The following is a 15929-nucleotide window of genomic DNA, read 5'->3' as shown; positions in this document are numbered from 1 at the left end:
AGGTTACATCAGACCTCCGTTGTGACCTATCGGGAAACTCCTCTTGCTCTGCTTAGTTTTTCAGGCAAAATGAAGCAACTGCTGTACTGAGCTTCCTTGGAACCAAGATTGCTTCTTTCTCTGCTTCAGCCCTTTGAAAACTTCTTACCAGTAATTAGCTTAGTCTAGAGTACTGTCATCAAGGTCCCACTAGTTTCTGTCCAAGTACTGTACTTCATGAAATATTGCTGCATGGTGTCTGAAAGAGAGACGTTTTATAAGTTTCCCTGCTAGTTAGGGGTTCAGTTGATTCAATGTTGCTTGGATACTTGCTTTGGGCAAAGCCATGGGAGGATATCCTTCTTTTTGCTATATGAACTAATTTTCTAACTCTTTTTGTAGTTGAAAGGTGTGTTATATATATTTCTAATAATAAAATCTCAATATCTTGGAAAGCTTGATAGACCACCACTACCCCACACATGCATGTCCTTGAAAACTCTTGAAATTATAGTTGTTCCTGTGGGTGTGGCTGGTCAAATGAGTTTCTCGGCATGCTGATTAGACTCTTCTGTCACTGGGTGAGGCTGCTGGGTTTTATGTTTTTTTTTTAAAGCAATGGCGTTACTAAGTAATTATTGGTCATGAGTGAATCATCTCTGCATATTTAATTTGCTTAAAACTCTCCCACCATGCCTTGTATCTTCTTAGTTGTTATTACACAGAGGTTAAACTGTTTGAATTCTCTGTTCAGGTCATTTGGAAAAAGGAGAAGCACCTTTTTGGCTGCTGCATGAATATTTTCTTTGGGGCCAACAGCAACACTTCAAGAACCAAAAATGCCAAAACCAGTAAGTGATCTCCCCAAATTTCTGTGTTCTGTGTTTACTTTTTCCCCCTGAAAACAATTATTGTAGAACTGTACCAATTATGGAAACAGTGGTAAATCTCTAATAGCTTGTATGCAAATATTTCTTAGTATTCTATGGGGTTCTTAAACCATGTCTAAAATAATGCTTGTTTTCTTTTTGTAATAAAAACTATCAGGATAAATTATTCTTCATTTAATGAAATTATTACTATGGGTAAACTAGAACTCTTATCTTTTTGGTTTATAAAAAAACTACTTACCAGACTTTTAAAAAAATTGCAGGAAGTTTCTCCCTAGCAAGGAATTTCTTAGTCATACAATAGTAGGTGTGGGGCTAAACAAGTAGACAGTTTTAAATAAGGACGTGATTATCTCTTTGTGATGCATTCATAAGTCTTCCATATTTGACTGTGTATTCCTTGGTTTGAAACTTGGTTGAATCTAGATTTAGGTCACCATTTTCTTGCACTACAAATTATATTGTCCTAAGCTTAGTGCCGTGGGAAAATGACTTGACTAGCAAGCCAGAGGTTGCCGGTTCAAATCCCCAGACTATGGGAAACACCTATATCAGGCAGCAGTGATATAGGAAGGTGCTGAAAGGCATCATCTCATACTGCACGGGAGTAGGCAATGGTAAACTCCTCCTGTATTCTACCAAAGACAACCACAGGGCTCTGTGGGCGTCAGGAGTCGACACCAACTTAACGGCACACTTTATCTTTACCTTAAGCTTGTTTACTCAGAAGCAAGTCCCAGTCAGTGAAACTTATTTCCAAGGAATTGTACTTAAGGTTGTGTCTTAGTAAGAATATTGGGAGCACTTAATGCTTGTTGCTTTCCACATGTATATGTGGACTGGTGTTACTATCTGCTCTTAATAATTTTGACTGGTGTTACTATCTGCTCTTAATAATTTTGGCTGGAATAGTTGTCGTGATCCTTTTCTGACTTTGGACTCTGTGTTCACATTGAATGGTTCGGAATTACTTTTCTCAGGTCACATGGGAACAAAGAATTTGCTTCTCCTGCAGAATTAGTAGCAAAGAAGCAGTTTAATAATGAACTTGGATTGCAGATGGATGTTGGAGCTCATTAGCTTGACGTAAAAAGGGAGTTTCTTCCAGAAAGATACTGAAGTATTAATCTGGAGAGTTCATGCTCAGTAGCTGGCTATAAAAAGTGAATAGATGCTGTAACTACACTTAAGGATTAAATGTATATGTGAGGTGTAAAACTCTTTGACAATGGCAGGCTCAGTTCCAGAGAGCACTGTACTACTATCCATTGTTACTGTGCCTCTAACCAGCTTGTCTGTACAGTGGTGAGTCTTTAAGACTGCCGTATTCAAGCTGAAGCTCTGACTCCCTTAAGGCTTTCCGGGGTAACACATCTGAGTGCCAAACTCTTTCCTTTTCTTCTCTTTTGACCTGATCGTGGTGTTGCCTGATTGTTCTTGACCTGCAAGAATAGGCTATGTGTAAAGAGCTTCGGCTAGTTTTCAACATCTAACCGGGGACAAGTGGTGGTGATAAATGATTATGGCAGCAATGAGATACTAGTGGTGCTCAGGAGAGGAGACCTGCTATTCAACAAAGGAGCTTTTCTCTGCCCTGGAGAATTAAGGCTTCTATACATGTTTATGTGGAGGTGAGCCCCATTGAACTTAGTGGGGCTGACTTGGGCTGTTGGAATACCAAAGGCCTGATACGGCAGGAATGTATTGACCCCAAAAGCACAAAATAATATGTCATTCACTTTATTTGTACAGCCAATGGCCATCATAACACAAAATATACTTTTTAAAAAATGAAATGTTGTTATACCAAAACATGCTTTCATAGAAAAAGGAATTACAAGTTATGTAATTAATAATACTTCAAGGGTTAATAAGACAAGGAGCCATTTCATTTAAGTTGCACAATCAACTTCCCCCACCCCCAGTGTTCCCTCTAAGGCGTGAGCATGCGCTCACACGTTTTTGATGTCCACTCACTTAATTTTAGATCCTGCTCAGGTTGAGTCAGGAAGGCCCCATTCTGAATGCATGTGTGCACACGCTACCTCAGTACTGCTGCCCAGAACAAAATTCATTCCGCACACAGATGAAAAAAGAGAGAACACTGCCCCCCACCCATAATTCTGTGGAAGCCTCTTCTCCAAGTTGGCGACTGACTATGTTAAGTACTTCAAAAAGTGCAGGAAATTGTGATAAAAAGCCTTTTGAAGACATTTTTGTCCAACACTATTTTCCCCAGCAAAACTATTACCATTGTTGCTAACAGTCTAACAGTGTGATCTTACCCATGTTACTCTGGAGTAAGTCCCAATGGGTTCAGTGGAGCTTGCTCCCAAGTAAGTGTGCACAGGATTGCAGCCTAACTCCGGCAACATTGTTGTTATATATATGTGTGCATGAATGAAATAGAATTGTTTCCTCAAGAAATTAGGAATCTTCTTCAGTCTTTGAAGGGTTTAAAGAAAAGAATCAAGAAGCATTTTGCCAGCATAAGCTCAATTTCTTTCAAGGGGACTTTGCTACCCCAAAATTGTTTCCCTAAAGGAACATCCAACTTCTTCATTTGTGTTTTCTTGAGCAGGAGAGCTGTATATCAGTAACTAACATCAGACCATTCACACGCCTAGGTGGTATTGGTGCTAGAAGTTTTTAGTGACATTTTGCTGCTGCTGTGGACTTTGTGGACAGGAGTGGCAAGCTAAACCATGTGGATTGTAATCTGAGAAAAGGGAAGATAAATGTGTTTGCCAATTGCTGATAACTGTGTTTCCACCCTTGGAAACTAAAGTTTTCTAGAGAGAGGGAGAGCACTTAGAGCAGAAATATCTCTTTGTCTAACTCAAGTTCTACTTTGGGGGGTAAATCTTTTATTTACAGTGATGACCTGAAGCTTTCCAAGACAGCAGGCTTTACTGTGGGTTTACTGCGAGGATTTACTTTAAGTTCAAATTTGTCAAAAAGAAAAAAAAGATGCAAAAAGTGGGGCATCTTTTGAGCCTAGCCCAAAAATTGGGCTAGGCTCTAAAGTGCAATGAAAAACCTGAATCTTGTATGGTGTGCTCCCCAATATCTCGCAAATCCAGCCAATGTGTGAACGCACACCCTCAATTCCGAGCTAAAAGCCCTGTCTGGAAATGCTCCTGGGAACTGGCAGATTTGATCTCTGAATCCTCAGGTTGTTGCATTTTTGTTAACTAACATGTTGCAAAAGCAGGGTTTCAGAAATGTGAAGTGCTTTGCAAAAATAATCTGAGGTCCTAATTCTCATTTTACAGATGATAGAACTAAAGCAGGAACATAGGAAGCTGCCTTTTACCTCAAAAGTTTCAGCAGTTTCAGACCATTGGTCCATCTAGCTCAGTATTGTCAACACAGACTGGCAGCGGTTTCTCCAAGGCTCCAGGCAAGAGTCTCTCTCAGCCCTGTCTTGGAGATGTTAGGGAGGGAGCTTGGAACCTTCTCTTCCCAGAGCAGTCTCATTCCGTGAGGGAAATACCTTACAGTGTTCACATATGTCTCCCATTAAATGTAAACCAGGTCAGACCCTGTTGAGCAATGGGGACAGTTCATGCTTGCTATCACAAGACCAGCTCTCCCCACATTGCTGAGATTGTGAGCTGCCCAGGGCCTTCCACTAAACCTGTAGACAATCAAGGATTTTTCATTGTGTGTAGTTTTAATCCCTGCTGATGTTTCCCAGAATATGGGAAACTCCTATATCAGGTAGCAGCAATATAGGAAGGTGCTGAAAGGCGTCATCTCATATTGCGCAGGGAGAAGGCAATGGTAAACCCCTCCTGTATTCTACCAAGAAAACCACATGCCTCTGTGGTTGCCAGGAGTCGACACCAACTCAACGGCACAACCTTTCCTTTTTCCTTTTCTCTTCATGATTCCCATACGGGTTTATAGAGGAGGTGTCATGGCTATTGCCAGAAATCTGAAATAGCAATAGTTTGTTTACACACCCCACCTTTGCAGGGGCGAGGCACCTATTAGGATGGTCCGCCCAAGAAGGTTATTGGATCCAATGGGATTTCAAGAAGCCTTGGAGGGATTTAGTGTTGGCTCTGCCGATGATCCTGTTGATGCCCTGGTGGAGAATTGGAACACCAAACTCACCAGGGCTGTAGACATGATTGCTCCTAAGCGGCCTTTCCGGCCCGCTTCAAAACTGGCCCCTTGGTATATGGAAGAACTACGGGGGCTAAAGTGGCGAGGTAGACAACTGGAGCACAAGTGGAGAAAGACTCGTCTTGAATCCAACAGATTGCAACATAAAGCTCATTTGAAGACCTATGTTCAGGTGATACATGCAGCAAATAAGCAATTCTTTTCTGCCCGTATTGCATCTGCAAGTTCACGTCTGGCTGAGTTGTTCAGGGTTGTGAGAGGGCTAGCATGTGCCCCACCTCCCTTGAATCAGAATCTGGAAGTATCGATCATCCACTGTGATGTGTTTAACGAATTCTTTGTGGGGGGAATCTCTCGTATTTGGTCCAACTTAGACTCCACCTCCACAGTTACTTCAGTGTTCAGTGGAGGTATCCAGCGACTCCTCTTGTGTGATTAGGTTGGATCAGTTCCAGTTTTTGACTCCTGAGGATGTGGACAAGCTGATTGGAACGGTGCGGCCTACCACTTGTTCCCTTGACCCTGCCCGACATGGCTTATATTATCTGGCATGGGGGTTGTTGTAGAAGGCCTGGTAGAGATCATAAATGCGTCTCTGAGGGAAGGTAGGATGCCTCCTTGTCTTAAGGAGGCAATTATTAGACCACTTCTGAAGAAGCCTACCTTGGATCCCTCAGAGTTGAGCAACTACAGGCCTGTCTCCAACCTTCCGTGACTGGGCAAGGTAATTGAGAGAGTGGTGGCCTCCCAGCTCCAGACAGTCTTGGAATATCTTGGCCCATTTCAAACTGGCTTTCGGGCTGGCTGTGGGGTGGAGACTGCCTTGGTCGGCCTGATGGATGATCTCCAATTGGGAATGGACAGAGGAAGTGTGACTCTGTTGGTCCTTTTGGACCTCTCGGAGGTTTTCAGTACTATTGACCATAGTATCCTTCTGGAGCATCTGAGGGGGTTGGGAGTTGAAGGCACTGCTTTGCAGTGGTTCCGTTCCTACCTCTCAGGCAGGTTCCAGATGGTGTCCCTTGGAGACTGCTGTTCTTCAAAATCTGAACTCTTGTATGGTGTGCCTCAGGGCTCCATATTGTCTCCGATGTTCTTTAACATCTACATGAAATCGCTGGGAGAGATCATCAGGAGATTTTGTGCAGGGTGCTATCAGTATGCTGATGACACCCAAATCTATTTCTCCATGTTAGCACTATCAGGAGAGGGCATAACCTCCCTAAATACCTGCCTGGAGTCGATGATGGGCTGGATGAGGGATAACAAACTGAGACTGAATCCAGATAAGACGGAGGTACTCATTGTGCGGGGTCGGAACTCGAGGACAGTTTTGATCTGCCTGTTCTGGATGGGGTCACACTTCCCCAGAAGGAACAGGTATGCAGTCTAGGGGTGCTTCTGGATCTGAGCCTCTCCCTGGTCTCCCAGTTTGAAGCGGTGGCCAGAAGTGCCTTCTATCAGCATTGGCTGATACGCCAACTACGTCTGTTTCTTGAGATGAACGACCTCAAAACAGTGGTACATCTGCTGGTAACCTACAGACTGGATTAGTGCAATGTGCTCTATGTGGGGCTGCCCTTGTATGTAGTCTGGAAACTACACTTGGTCCAGAATGCGGCAGCCTGGTTGGTTCTGGGTCATCTAGGAGAGACCATATAACTCCGGTATTGAAGGAGCTACACTGACTGCCAGTATGTTTCTGGGCAAAATACAAGGTGTTGGTTATAACCTATAAAGCCCTAAATAGCTTGGGCCCTGGGTATTTAGGAGAACGTCTTCTTCGTCATGACCCCCATTGCCTACTGAGATCATCTGGAGAGGTCCTTCTGCATTTGCCACCGGCTCGTCTGGTGGCTACTCGGGGACGGGCTTTGTCTGTTGCTGCCAAAAAGCTTTGGAATGCGCTCCCTAGTGAAATAAGAGTCTTCCCCATCTCTGACAGCTTTTAAAAAGTCTTTAAAGACACATCTGTTCACCCAGGCTTTTAATTAATATCGTTTTAATCATTTTAATGCTGTTTTAAAATATTGTGTTAAAAATTTTAAATTGTTGTAATGTTTTAAACGTTTTGTTTTTGTTTTCTGATTTTATTTTGTAAACTGCCCAGAAACGTAAGTTTTGGGCGATATAAAAATATGCTAAATAAATAAAATACTTGTGCTATAAGCACATACTGTTCTTCTCCAGTTTACACTGGATTAAGTAGCAGTCTTTTTCTAGATTACCTGCTATACCTTAGCTTTAATGTCTTCTACTTCCCTCCCCTTCTTCCTTTGTGCTCCTTTACTGCCACCCTCCCAGTTGTTATTGCACTGCTACAGAAGGCTGTCTTCAGTAATGTAAGGCTTCCTACCCTTCTCAATCAAGTCCTATAGATCCGTGAGGGAATTTGACAATCGAGTTGTATATTATCCTTTCTTAACATGACCTCCTAGGCTCTGGTTAGTTACACAGAACATTCTGTAGGTTGAAGAGAAGTTATTTCAACTAATCAACAAAAGCTGCTTACAAGCGTGTTCTTAATGACTGGGCGCTTGTCAGCTGACGCTAAAGAGCAATACCTGGCAGAGGTGAACTGGTTCCTCCTTCTCCTGCACTGAACAAATGTTAGAGGACCAACATGTTTACTTGGCCTGTAAGGTAAATAAGGAAGGGCAGCCACTGCTTCCCTTCCACTGATTTGTGAACCATATGATGCTGCTAAGGATTTATAGGAATGGCTCTGTGAGAGCTCTTACTATAATACTGTGTATGCTTAGCTTTCTACATAATCAGCAATTAAGTAGCTCCTTGACTGATATAGTCACTAGGAAAGCAGAAGAGGAATTGTATGGGATTACTTGGCTTTGAACATATTGCTTATCTACCAGTTTCAAAAGAGAGAAGATTAGCTTGGAATCCCCCTCCAGTCCTGCTTGCCCTCCATATTCCTGGTGCCACCAAAGTATGCCCATTTGTAGATGACTGCATATCTCATATATGAAAGGCAAACTAGAGCTGCAGTCCTTATATGAAATAAAATAATGTTATCATTGAAGCTCTGCATTTAGTTTATATTCTTTATATGGTTTTTTGTGATGTTTATCTCAACTTGAGCCCTATGATGCTGGTTGTTGTTTTCAGTTTACAGATGGGTGAGAAGAGGTTGACATGCCTAAGCCATCCAGTGAAGCTAGTGCTGTGTCAGAATACTGAGCTGTACCATGTCAACAGGAACATACTTGTTCCAACTAAAACTCAATGAATGAAATTCTAAGGACCAGCTTATTGTAAACAATAGTTTTTAGCATTTTTGTTTTAAAGGCAACAGGTAACATGCTACTCTTGCGGAATTCCTCCTTTCTTGAATGTTTCATCTTATGCATTAGTCAGATGAAGCATTCACCAGAGATAGAAATTCACTGATCTTTTTCTTTAAAATCTTGAAGCATCATTTTAAAAAAAAGAATCTTTAACTGTAGACAGTATTTTCAGTAGTGGGAAATGAATAACTCCAGGAGTTGCAAGTTACATTTTGAGGGACCAGTGAAACATCAGCACTCCTCATATAGTATCATTCCTGCAATCAGCAGAACGTAAGCATGGGTAAAGGTAAAGTGTGCCGTTGAGTCGATGTCGACTCCTGGCGACCACAGAGCCCTGTGGTTATCTTTGGTAGAATACAAGAGGGGTTTACCATTGCCATCTCCCGCACAGTATAAGATGATGCCTTTCAGCATCTTCCTATATCACTGCTGCCCGATAAAGGTGTTTCCCATAGTCTGGGAAACACACCAGTGGAGATTCAAACTGGCAACGTCTGGCTTGCTAATCAAGTCATTTCCCCGCTGCTCCATTAGGTGGCTAGAAGCATGGGTAAGAGCCAGCAAATATTCCAGAAAATATCCACACAGGTAATGGATATTAATGGAATCGTCTGAGATTGTACCAGTACAACTCTTGCAGTTTCACAAGTATGTTGTGAACTAGTAGAGTGTTTTCATAACATTTATGTTTTTGCTAAAAAGAAAAAAGTCAAAATGCTGCAACTTGTGTAAATTAGGTAAATTAAGCAAATGTGTGTGATCTTTTTGTGCACAACTTATTCCAGATATGCTAGTGCAGATGTGCAGATATGCTATTCAAAGGAAGTAGCTTTGAGCTGCAGAGGGCATTGAAGCCCAACTGGGGTCGCCTCCTACGTGTCACTGTCTAGATTGTAAGCCCCTTGCAGCAGGGACTTGTTCTCTCATTTCTTGTAAAGCACCATGTACATAGATAGCGTTTTGTAATCAGTTACTGGCCATCTACAGGCTCATTCATCGACTGCTGGTCCTAGCTTCTGAAATTGTCCAGGCATTGCTCTCACACTTCCAATCATATATTTGCAGCCATAGAAGTTGGAAACTAGCTTTTTAAATATTCGTTGTAGTACATGAAAGCCGAGATTTCAAAGTGAAATTGTGCAGCCAAAACCACTTTGAGACTTTTCTCCGCTCGAGTGAAATTGTGTGTTGCACCTCGTACTGCATTCTCTGAATTCTGTGGCTGTTGGGAGATCAGTTGAATTGTGTAGGAGAGAGAAAAACAGAAAAGGGAAGAGGGCTCACTTGTCTGTAAGTGGGAAAGGAGCATCTGTTTTGCCTTTTTAATTTGAGGTTCAGTTAAAGTTGTTCTGTATCAGCCATAACTCCTTTTTCCCTGTCTCCCCCCGCACCCGCCATCATAACTGAATGCAAGGCATATTTATAAGTGGTGAACATTTGTAAATATCAATTCTGTATGCATTCCACAGTCTGAGATGTGATGGAACTGCTTATTAGTACAGTCCTCTCCACCAAACTAAACAGAAACTCCTTTCAGACAATGGCGGGCCAGGTGTAACCTGCTATTGAGTTACTATTTTAGCAAATACAAGCATGAGACCATCAATTGACATCTATTTGAAGAACAAAAATATTAAACACCACAGGTTTGGGTGCAAGGCAGTGTGAATTCTAGTTAAGTGCAAGTGTATTCAGTGAAGAAAATATAAAGTTGGCAAATACTAACCACCCTGAGCCATTTTTGGAAGGGCAGTATAGAAATCAAATAAATAAATAAATAAAATAAGTATATTACTTTTAAGGTAAAGCTAATGGGTACCCGCAGAGATTGATTTGCACACTTACATATGTGAGATTCCTGTGCTTGGATGCAAATGCACTGCTTCTTGATGCACATAACTCCAGTACATGTGTAGCTCAGCACAAATAGCAGTTTCTCCTCTTATATGAACTGGATGCTACTTTTTGCCAGCATCTGGAAACCTGTGTGGTATATAAGGAGTATCTCCCTTCATAGAAGAGAACAAGAAGGCTCCTTTGTTGGTAGGACATTGGGCTGTGTGAATTAGTCATACACAGAGCTGCATGTACTCTGCAAAATATATATATATATTTGCATCAAGAAAAATTGAGTCCCATATTCCATATAAATGATGCAGATCTGTCAAATTTTCATATATTTGCCCATTTTGCATCAATTTTAACTTTTTGCAAATCATGAGAGACTATGATGCAGGGCACTAAAACCCAGTCCATAGACTACTGGAAATCTTACAGAGCACAGCTCTAGCTTCCAAGAAGTATTCTGCACATACTTGGTTAAAAACCTATCATCATAGCCATGAGGACTGGAAACTTGCTTTAAAAAAGTTGATGCTTTCAGGATGCTTGATTCTAATTTGCACACTTGTATATAGTATATATGGCTCTAGTTGCGGTTCATCCATGCCAAGCACAGGAAGTATCTAGAAAATCTGACACAGAGTCTCTCAGTTTTCATGCTTTGTTTGCTCTTGACTACAGGAACACCCCAATTCCAGTAGCTTCCGAGACTATTTCGACCCCTCTTCCCCTGCTCATTGTGCATCCAGACTTTCACAGAACTCACACTTGGTATGAGATCTGCACTGAAGAATTGAACTATTCTTTAGAGGAGTTGTTCTGGAACTGTGCTATTTCCCCCACTTTAGTTGTATTCAATCTACTAAACTAAGTTAGTCATGGCTAAGTCCCATTGAAATTAATGGGACTTAAGTTAGTCATGACTACTTTTATTTCAATGGTGCTTGATCAGAACTAACTGGATGCTACCCATTGTTTTCCAGTGGGCTTTGAATCTTCCTTCTTGCTTTGTACTTTTATATATATGTATATTGTCAGGTTCAGTCCTGAATCAATTTGCCTGATATGGACAAAAATATGTTGTAAAACATTGTTAGCAATCCATGTGCCCCCAGTCATGGATGTTTGGCCATAGAAATACTCTGGATTTTGACACTCAGCCTCTACTCCATTCTGATAAAAACATCTTCCTTCATCAACTGAATATTGCTGAAATCATAATTGTGTTTTGAAAAAACAGCACATCAGATCTAGCCTCAAGGGGGGAAAGAGTAAATTTTCACCTTTATATTCTGTGATTATTTTTGAAAGCACTATAAGAAATTGGTTTCAACTTTGAAGTTCAGGATTAAGCTGGGAGGGAGTTAATGTAATGCTTCATATATTTGTAAAGATATTTTATGCTGGGCAACAGTGGACTATAAGCAAATCTCAGAATGCATTCCATATCAATAAAAACTAAACAGCCATCTGGAAACATAAAAAAATAAACTTGCATGTTTGGGAGATTTGTAAAATTTGGATGCTGACTAACAGTGTTCCCTCTAATACGGATTCCCAGATGTTGTTGACCTCAACTCCCGTAATCCCCAAGCAAAAGCCATTGCAACTGGGGGTTCTGGGAGTTGTAGTCAACAACATCTGGGAATCCCTCTTAGAGGGACTACTGCGGACTAATAAAGAAAATGGTTCTGTAAATGCTCCCCTTCCAGTGCCAGAGTACCTACGGTATCACCCTTATGTTGTCTAAGTCCACCCCATCCTGTGAGCCCACCATTCTATTCCCATCATGACCACCATGTGCTTATTCTTGCATATCCCAAGTTCCCAACTACCTGCTTCTCCAACCTCGAGACTCATTGATTTTCTCATTTTTGTGATGTTTTGTTCAAACTTGTTTTGCTTATTAGAAACAAAAGAAAATTCATCACTTTAAGCAGTGTTTCAGCACTAGAAGCTGATATCTGGCAGTTCAAACTTGCTTAGTCTGCTACAGTCGGGCTATGGAACATCTGGTCAGAACTTGGGATATATTTGGTCCTTCTCCTTACAATGGCAGCATTGTTACATTTTTTGGGAGCAGAAGGTACTCTTGAATTGAGGCTCTTGCAATGCAACAGGTGTGTGTTTGGGTTTTTTTTCTTTTCAGTGCTGGCCAGAAGCAGATAGAAACTAGTTCGTTGCTGCTGCCTAGTAGTGATTCTCTTTCACCCTCCACTGACCTGAAGCTGCCTTTTAATATTTAGAATATATCCTAAATGAAACTGAGCATCTGTTCTTGTAGCATCACCATCTTGTTCATTAATGAACTACCAATTTGCATACAGCTGTTGCAACAAAGCAATCTGGTTAGGGAGGAGTTTGATACAATTGCCTGCTGCTTCTCTGTATTTGTTTAGTTTCTTAGACAAAGAGTCTATTGTTTTCCTACAGCCTGTGGAACATAAAGGCCAATGAATAATTTGTCACCCAAAATTGGACAGGGCTAACCTATCTGCATGTATATAGCTTTACTGTGTTTCTGATTTTTAAAAAATCCTTCTTTTTGCTACATATGTTTTGTTATGCAGTGAACACTTTAAGGTTTTCTCCTGCCTTCATAGTTATACAAAAACAAGTGAACAAGTTCTACAGGTTTTGTGGATTAAAAAAAATTATTTTGTTTGTATCTGAAAAGTTGTCATGCTGGCTGGGATCCGGTGTCTTGGGTATCATCCACAGCTGACAAGGATCTCTTAACACCCCATGACTTCTCCATATCTTAATGACAAACAGCATCAAATATTGCATCTTCCAGTGGTACAGCACAGAACATGGGGTCATCTTTGAGAGATACATTTCAAGAAAGATTATGAATTCCTATATATATAGCTGAAGGCTAGTTGGGGGGAAAGTATCTTTATTCAAAACCTGTTTGGCATTTAGTGACTTGGCTGTCAAAAGCTATAGCAAGAGTGCTGAATTTAAAACATGATGGTCCCACACCCTAGCATTACCTTATCTCATCTGGTTTTAATCCTCAAAATTGGTTTGCTTCTCTGTTCCCTTTCTGTACTGGGGATCAGAACTGGTGCAGATCTGTGATTTGTTGTGACAGTTCTGGCTGCCATGAGTTTTATTTTATTTATTTTTACATTTTTATATCCCGCTCTTCCTCCCAGGAGCCCAGAGCGGTGTACTACATACTTAAGTTTCTCCTCACAACAACCCTGTGAAGTAGGTTAGGCTGAGAGAGAAGTGACTGGCCCAGAGTCACCCAGCAAGTCTCATGGCTGAATGGGGATTTGAACTTGGGTCTTCCCGGTCCTAGTCCAGCACTCTAGCCACTACACCACGCTGGCTCTCAGTTGCTCACAGTCACAATTCCTTTGCTTTCATTATTATTATTTATTCTATTTCTATACTGCCTTTCCAAAAATGGCTCAGGGTGGTTTACACAGAGAAATAATAAATAAGATGGATCCCTGCCCCCAAAGGGCTCCAATCTAAAAAGAAACACAAGATAGACACCAGCAACAGCCACTGGAGGAACTGTGCTGGGGGTGAATAGGGCCAGTTACTCTCCCCCTGCTCAATAAAGAGAATCACAATAAAGAGAATCAAGTTAAAAGGTGTCTCTTTGCCAAGTTAGCAGGGGTATGTGGAAAACAAAGTATCTGAGCATGCCCAGTAATGACTAACTATTAAAATTTCAGCACTTATCATGGACTAATATATGAGTGGTCTGCACTCAGTGCAACTGAATTGGGTTAGAAGTCATCAGGGAAGAAAGTGACCCTAAAATGCAAAGTGTTACAAGTGAACGGAACTTGAGAGATTCTGCTTTACTTTTGGGTCCACTACTCCTTTAAAATAAAATAGAATAAACCATGGGCACAATCCAGTCAAAGTTAAGGACCCATAATTCCTATTAATTTTCAGTGAGTAAGAATCAAGCATGTGCTTAACCCTTCAATTGCAATCAATACAATATATGCATGTTTCCCTTCGGCTTGTTTGTGCCCCAAATTGACTGCTGGTGCTACAAGTACATAGTATTTGGTGACTTGTTTGTTCTAAAGGGGCAAAAATATGACCCGTGTCTTGAAATATATTGTAGTTCAGGGCTGAATGTTCAGGGATTGCACTATGCTCCATCTGGTCAAGAGACAGAGTTTGCCCCCAAACAAAGATGGGATGCAGTGCTCATGTAGTAATGCAAGATACGGAGAGCCAGCGTGGTGTAGTGGCTAGAGTGCTGGACTAGGACTTCTTTCTTAAGAAGGCAGATTTGGCCACAGTTACCCACGCCTTAGCCACGTCATGGCTGGATTACTGTAATGCGCTCTGTGTGGGGTTGCCCTTAAGGAATGTTAGGAAACTGCAGCTAGTGCACAATGCGGCAGCTCAGATTTTATCTGGAGTTGCCTGCTGGGATCACATCACCCCCATTTTGAAAGCCTGGCTTTCAAACAAAAAGCCTGGCTGCCAATTTGTTTCCAGGTCCAATTCAAGATGCTGGTTTTGACCTTTTAAAGTCCTTAACAGTTTGGACCCTGGATACCTGAGTGACCACCTGCTCCCAAGGGTTGCTGCCCACTTGACAAGTTCACCTGAGGAGGCTCTGCTCCGGGTGCCAACAATGAGGGAGGCTCGGCTGTTGTGCACTCTGGACAAGGCCTTCTCTATTGCTGTCCCCAGACTCTGGCATGTTCTCCTGGGCGTTCTCCAGATTACACACTGTAACGTGCTCACACCACATCCGCTGAGTGCCCCTCTAGATTGCCTGTGTTTCTACATCGGTGTCACTGTGTTGTTAGAAGGATGTGTTCACATTTCCTGTGCCTTAATTCAAATTTTAATGATGCATTTTTGCCCTGCAATGTTGTAAATGCACTGCAGGAAAGTAGCTGTATTTTTCCATTGTAGGAAGCCTTGCCCCGAATTTTATTCATTGCAGCGTTTTGCAGTGTGGACAGCTCTTTGCCCACCCACCCTGCCTGTGCTTGTTTCCTCCGTCCCCTCACCTCAGAGAGAGAAACAGGAAAGGAAAAATCTGGGTTTCTCCCTCCTTTCCTCCCACAGATCCTAAACCTCTCGCCTCCCTCCTCCTCCGCTTGCTCCCAATATAACTGGAGCTTCTCAACATAGGAGGGGGAAGGGGGAAATCAGAGGGGTTTTAATATTATCATTCATTCATTTTTCCACCGGGGTTCTTTTATGCGTTCCCCTTTTAATTTGCTACTTCGGCCAGAGACTCTTATTAGTACAGCTGAGCAGATTTCTGAATCCACCCCTTTTCTCATGCACTTTTTACTGAAGAGGAAGCCCATTGAACTAAATTATATATTTCTGTGCAATCCCACTTGCTTTAGAGCCTCCCCATCTCTTACTATTTTTTAAAAGGCAGTCAAGACACATTTGTTCACCCAGGCTTTTAATTAGATACTGTTTTAATTGTTTGAAGATTTTTAATAGTTTTAACATTTTAAATTGTTGCAATGTTTTAATCTTTTTATTTGTTGTAAACTGCTCCGAGACTTGCGGTTTGGGCAGTGTACAAATATGTGGTGACAGGCAACAATCTGGATGGCCTTTAAGAGGGGTTTGGATAACTTCATGGAGGAGAGGTCTATCCACGGCTACTAGTGGCTACTAGTTGGAGGGCTATAGCCCACCTTCAGCCTCAAAGGCAGGATGCCTCTGAATACCAGTTGCAGGGGAGTAACAGCAGGAGAGAGGGCATGCCCTCAACTCCTGCCTGTAGGCTTCCAGTAGCATCTGGTGGGCTACTGTG

At 41.8% G+C, this 15929-nt stretch overlaps 1 protein-coding gene across 4 annotated transcripts in view; it reads left to right on the top strand.

The window, feature by feature from the left end:
- Window positions 1-15929, top strand: part of EZR (ezrin) — a 70037-nt gene that overhangs the window by 15128 nt on the left and 38980 nt on the right. For all 4 annotated transcript variants that reach the window (XM_053294380.1, XM_053294363.1, XM_053294353.1 and 1 more), the window contains one exon: window positions 734-830. In XM_053294380.1, the coding sequence (XP_053150355.1) occupies window positions 819-830 (12 nt within the window). In that variant the 5' untranslated portion in view covers window positions 734-818. The remainder of the gene's footprint in view (window positions 1-733; window positions 831-15929) is intronic.

This window comes from Hemicordylus capensis, chromosome 1, assembly GCF_027244095.1.
Source record: "Hemicordylus capensis ecotype Gifberg chromosome 1, rHemCap1.1.pri, whole genome shotgun sequence".
Taxonomy (NCBI): Eukaryota; Metazoa; Chordata; class Lepidosauria; order Squamata; family Cordylidae; genus Hemicordylus; species Hemicordylus capensis.
This window is presented reverse-complemented; position numbering and strand designations above follow the sequence as displayed.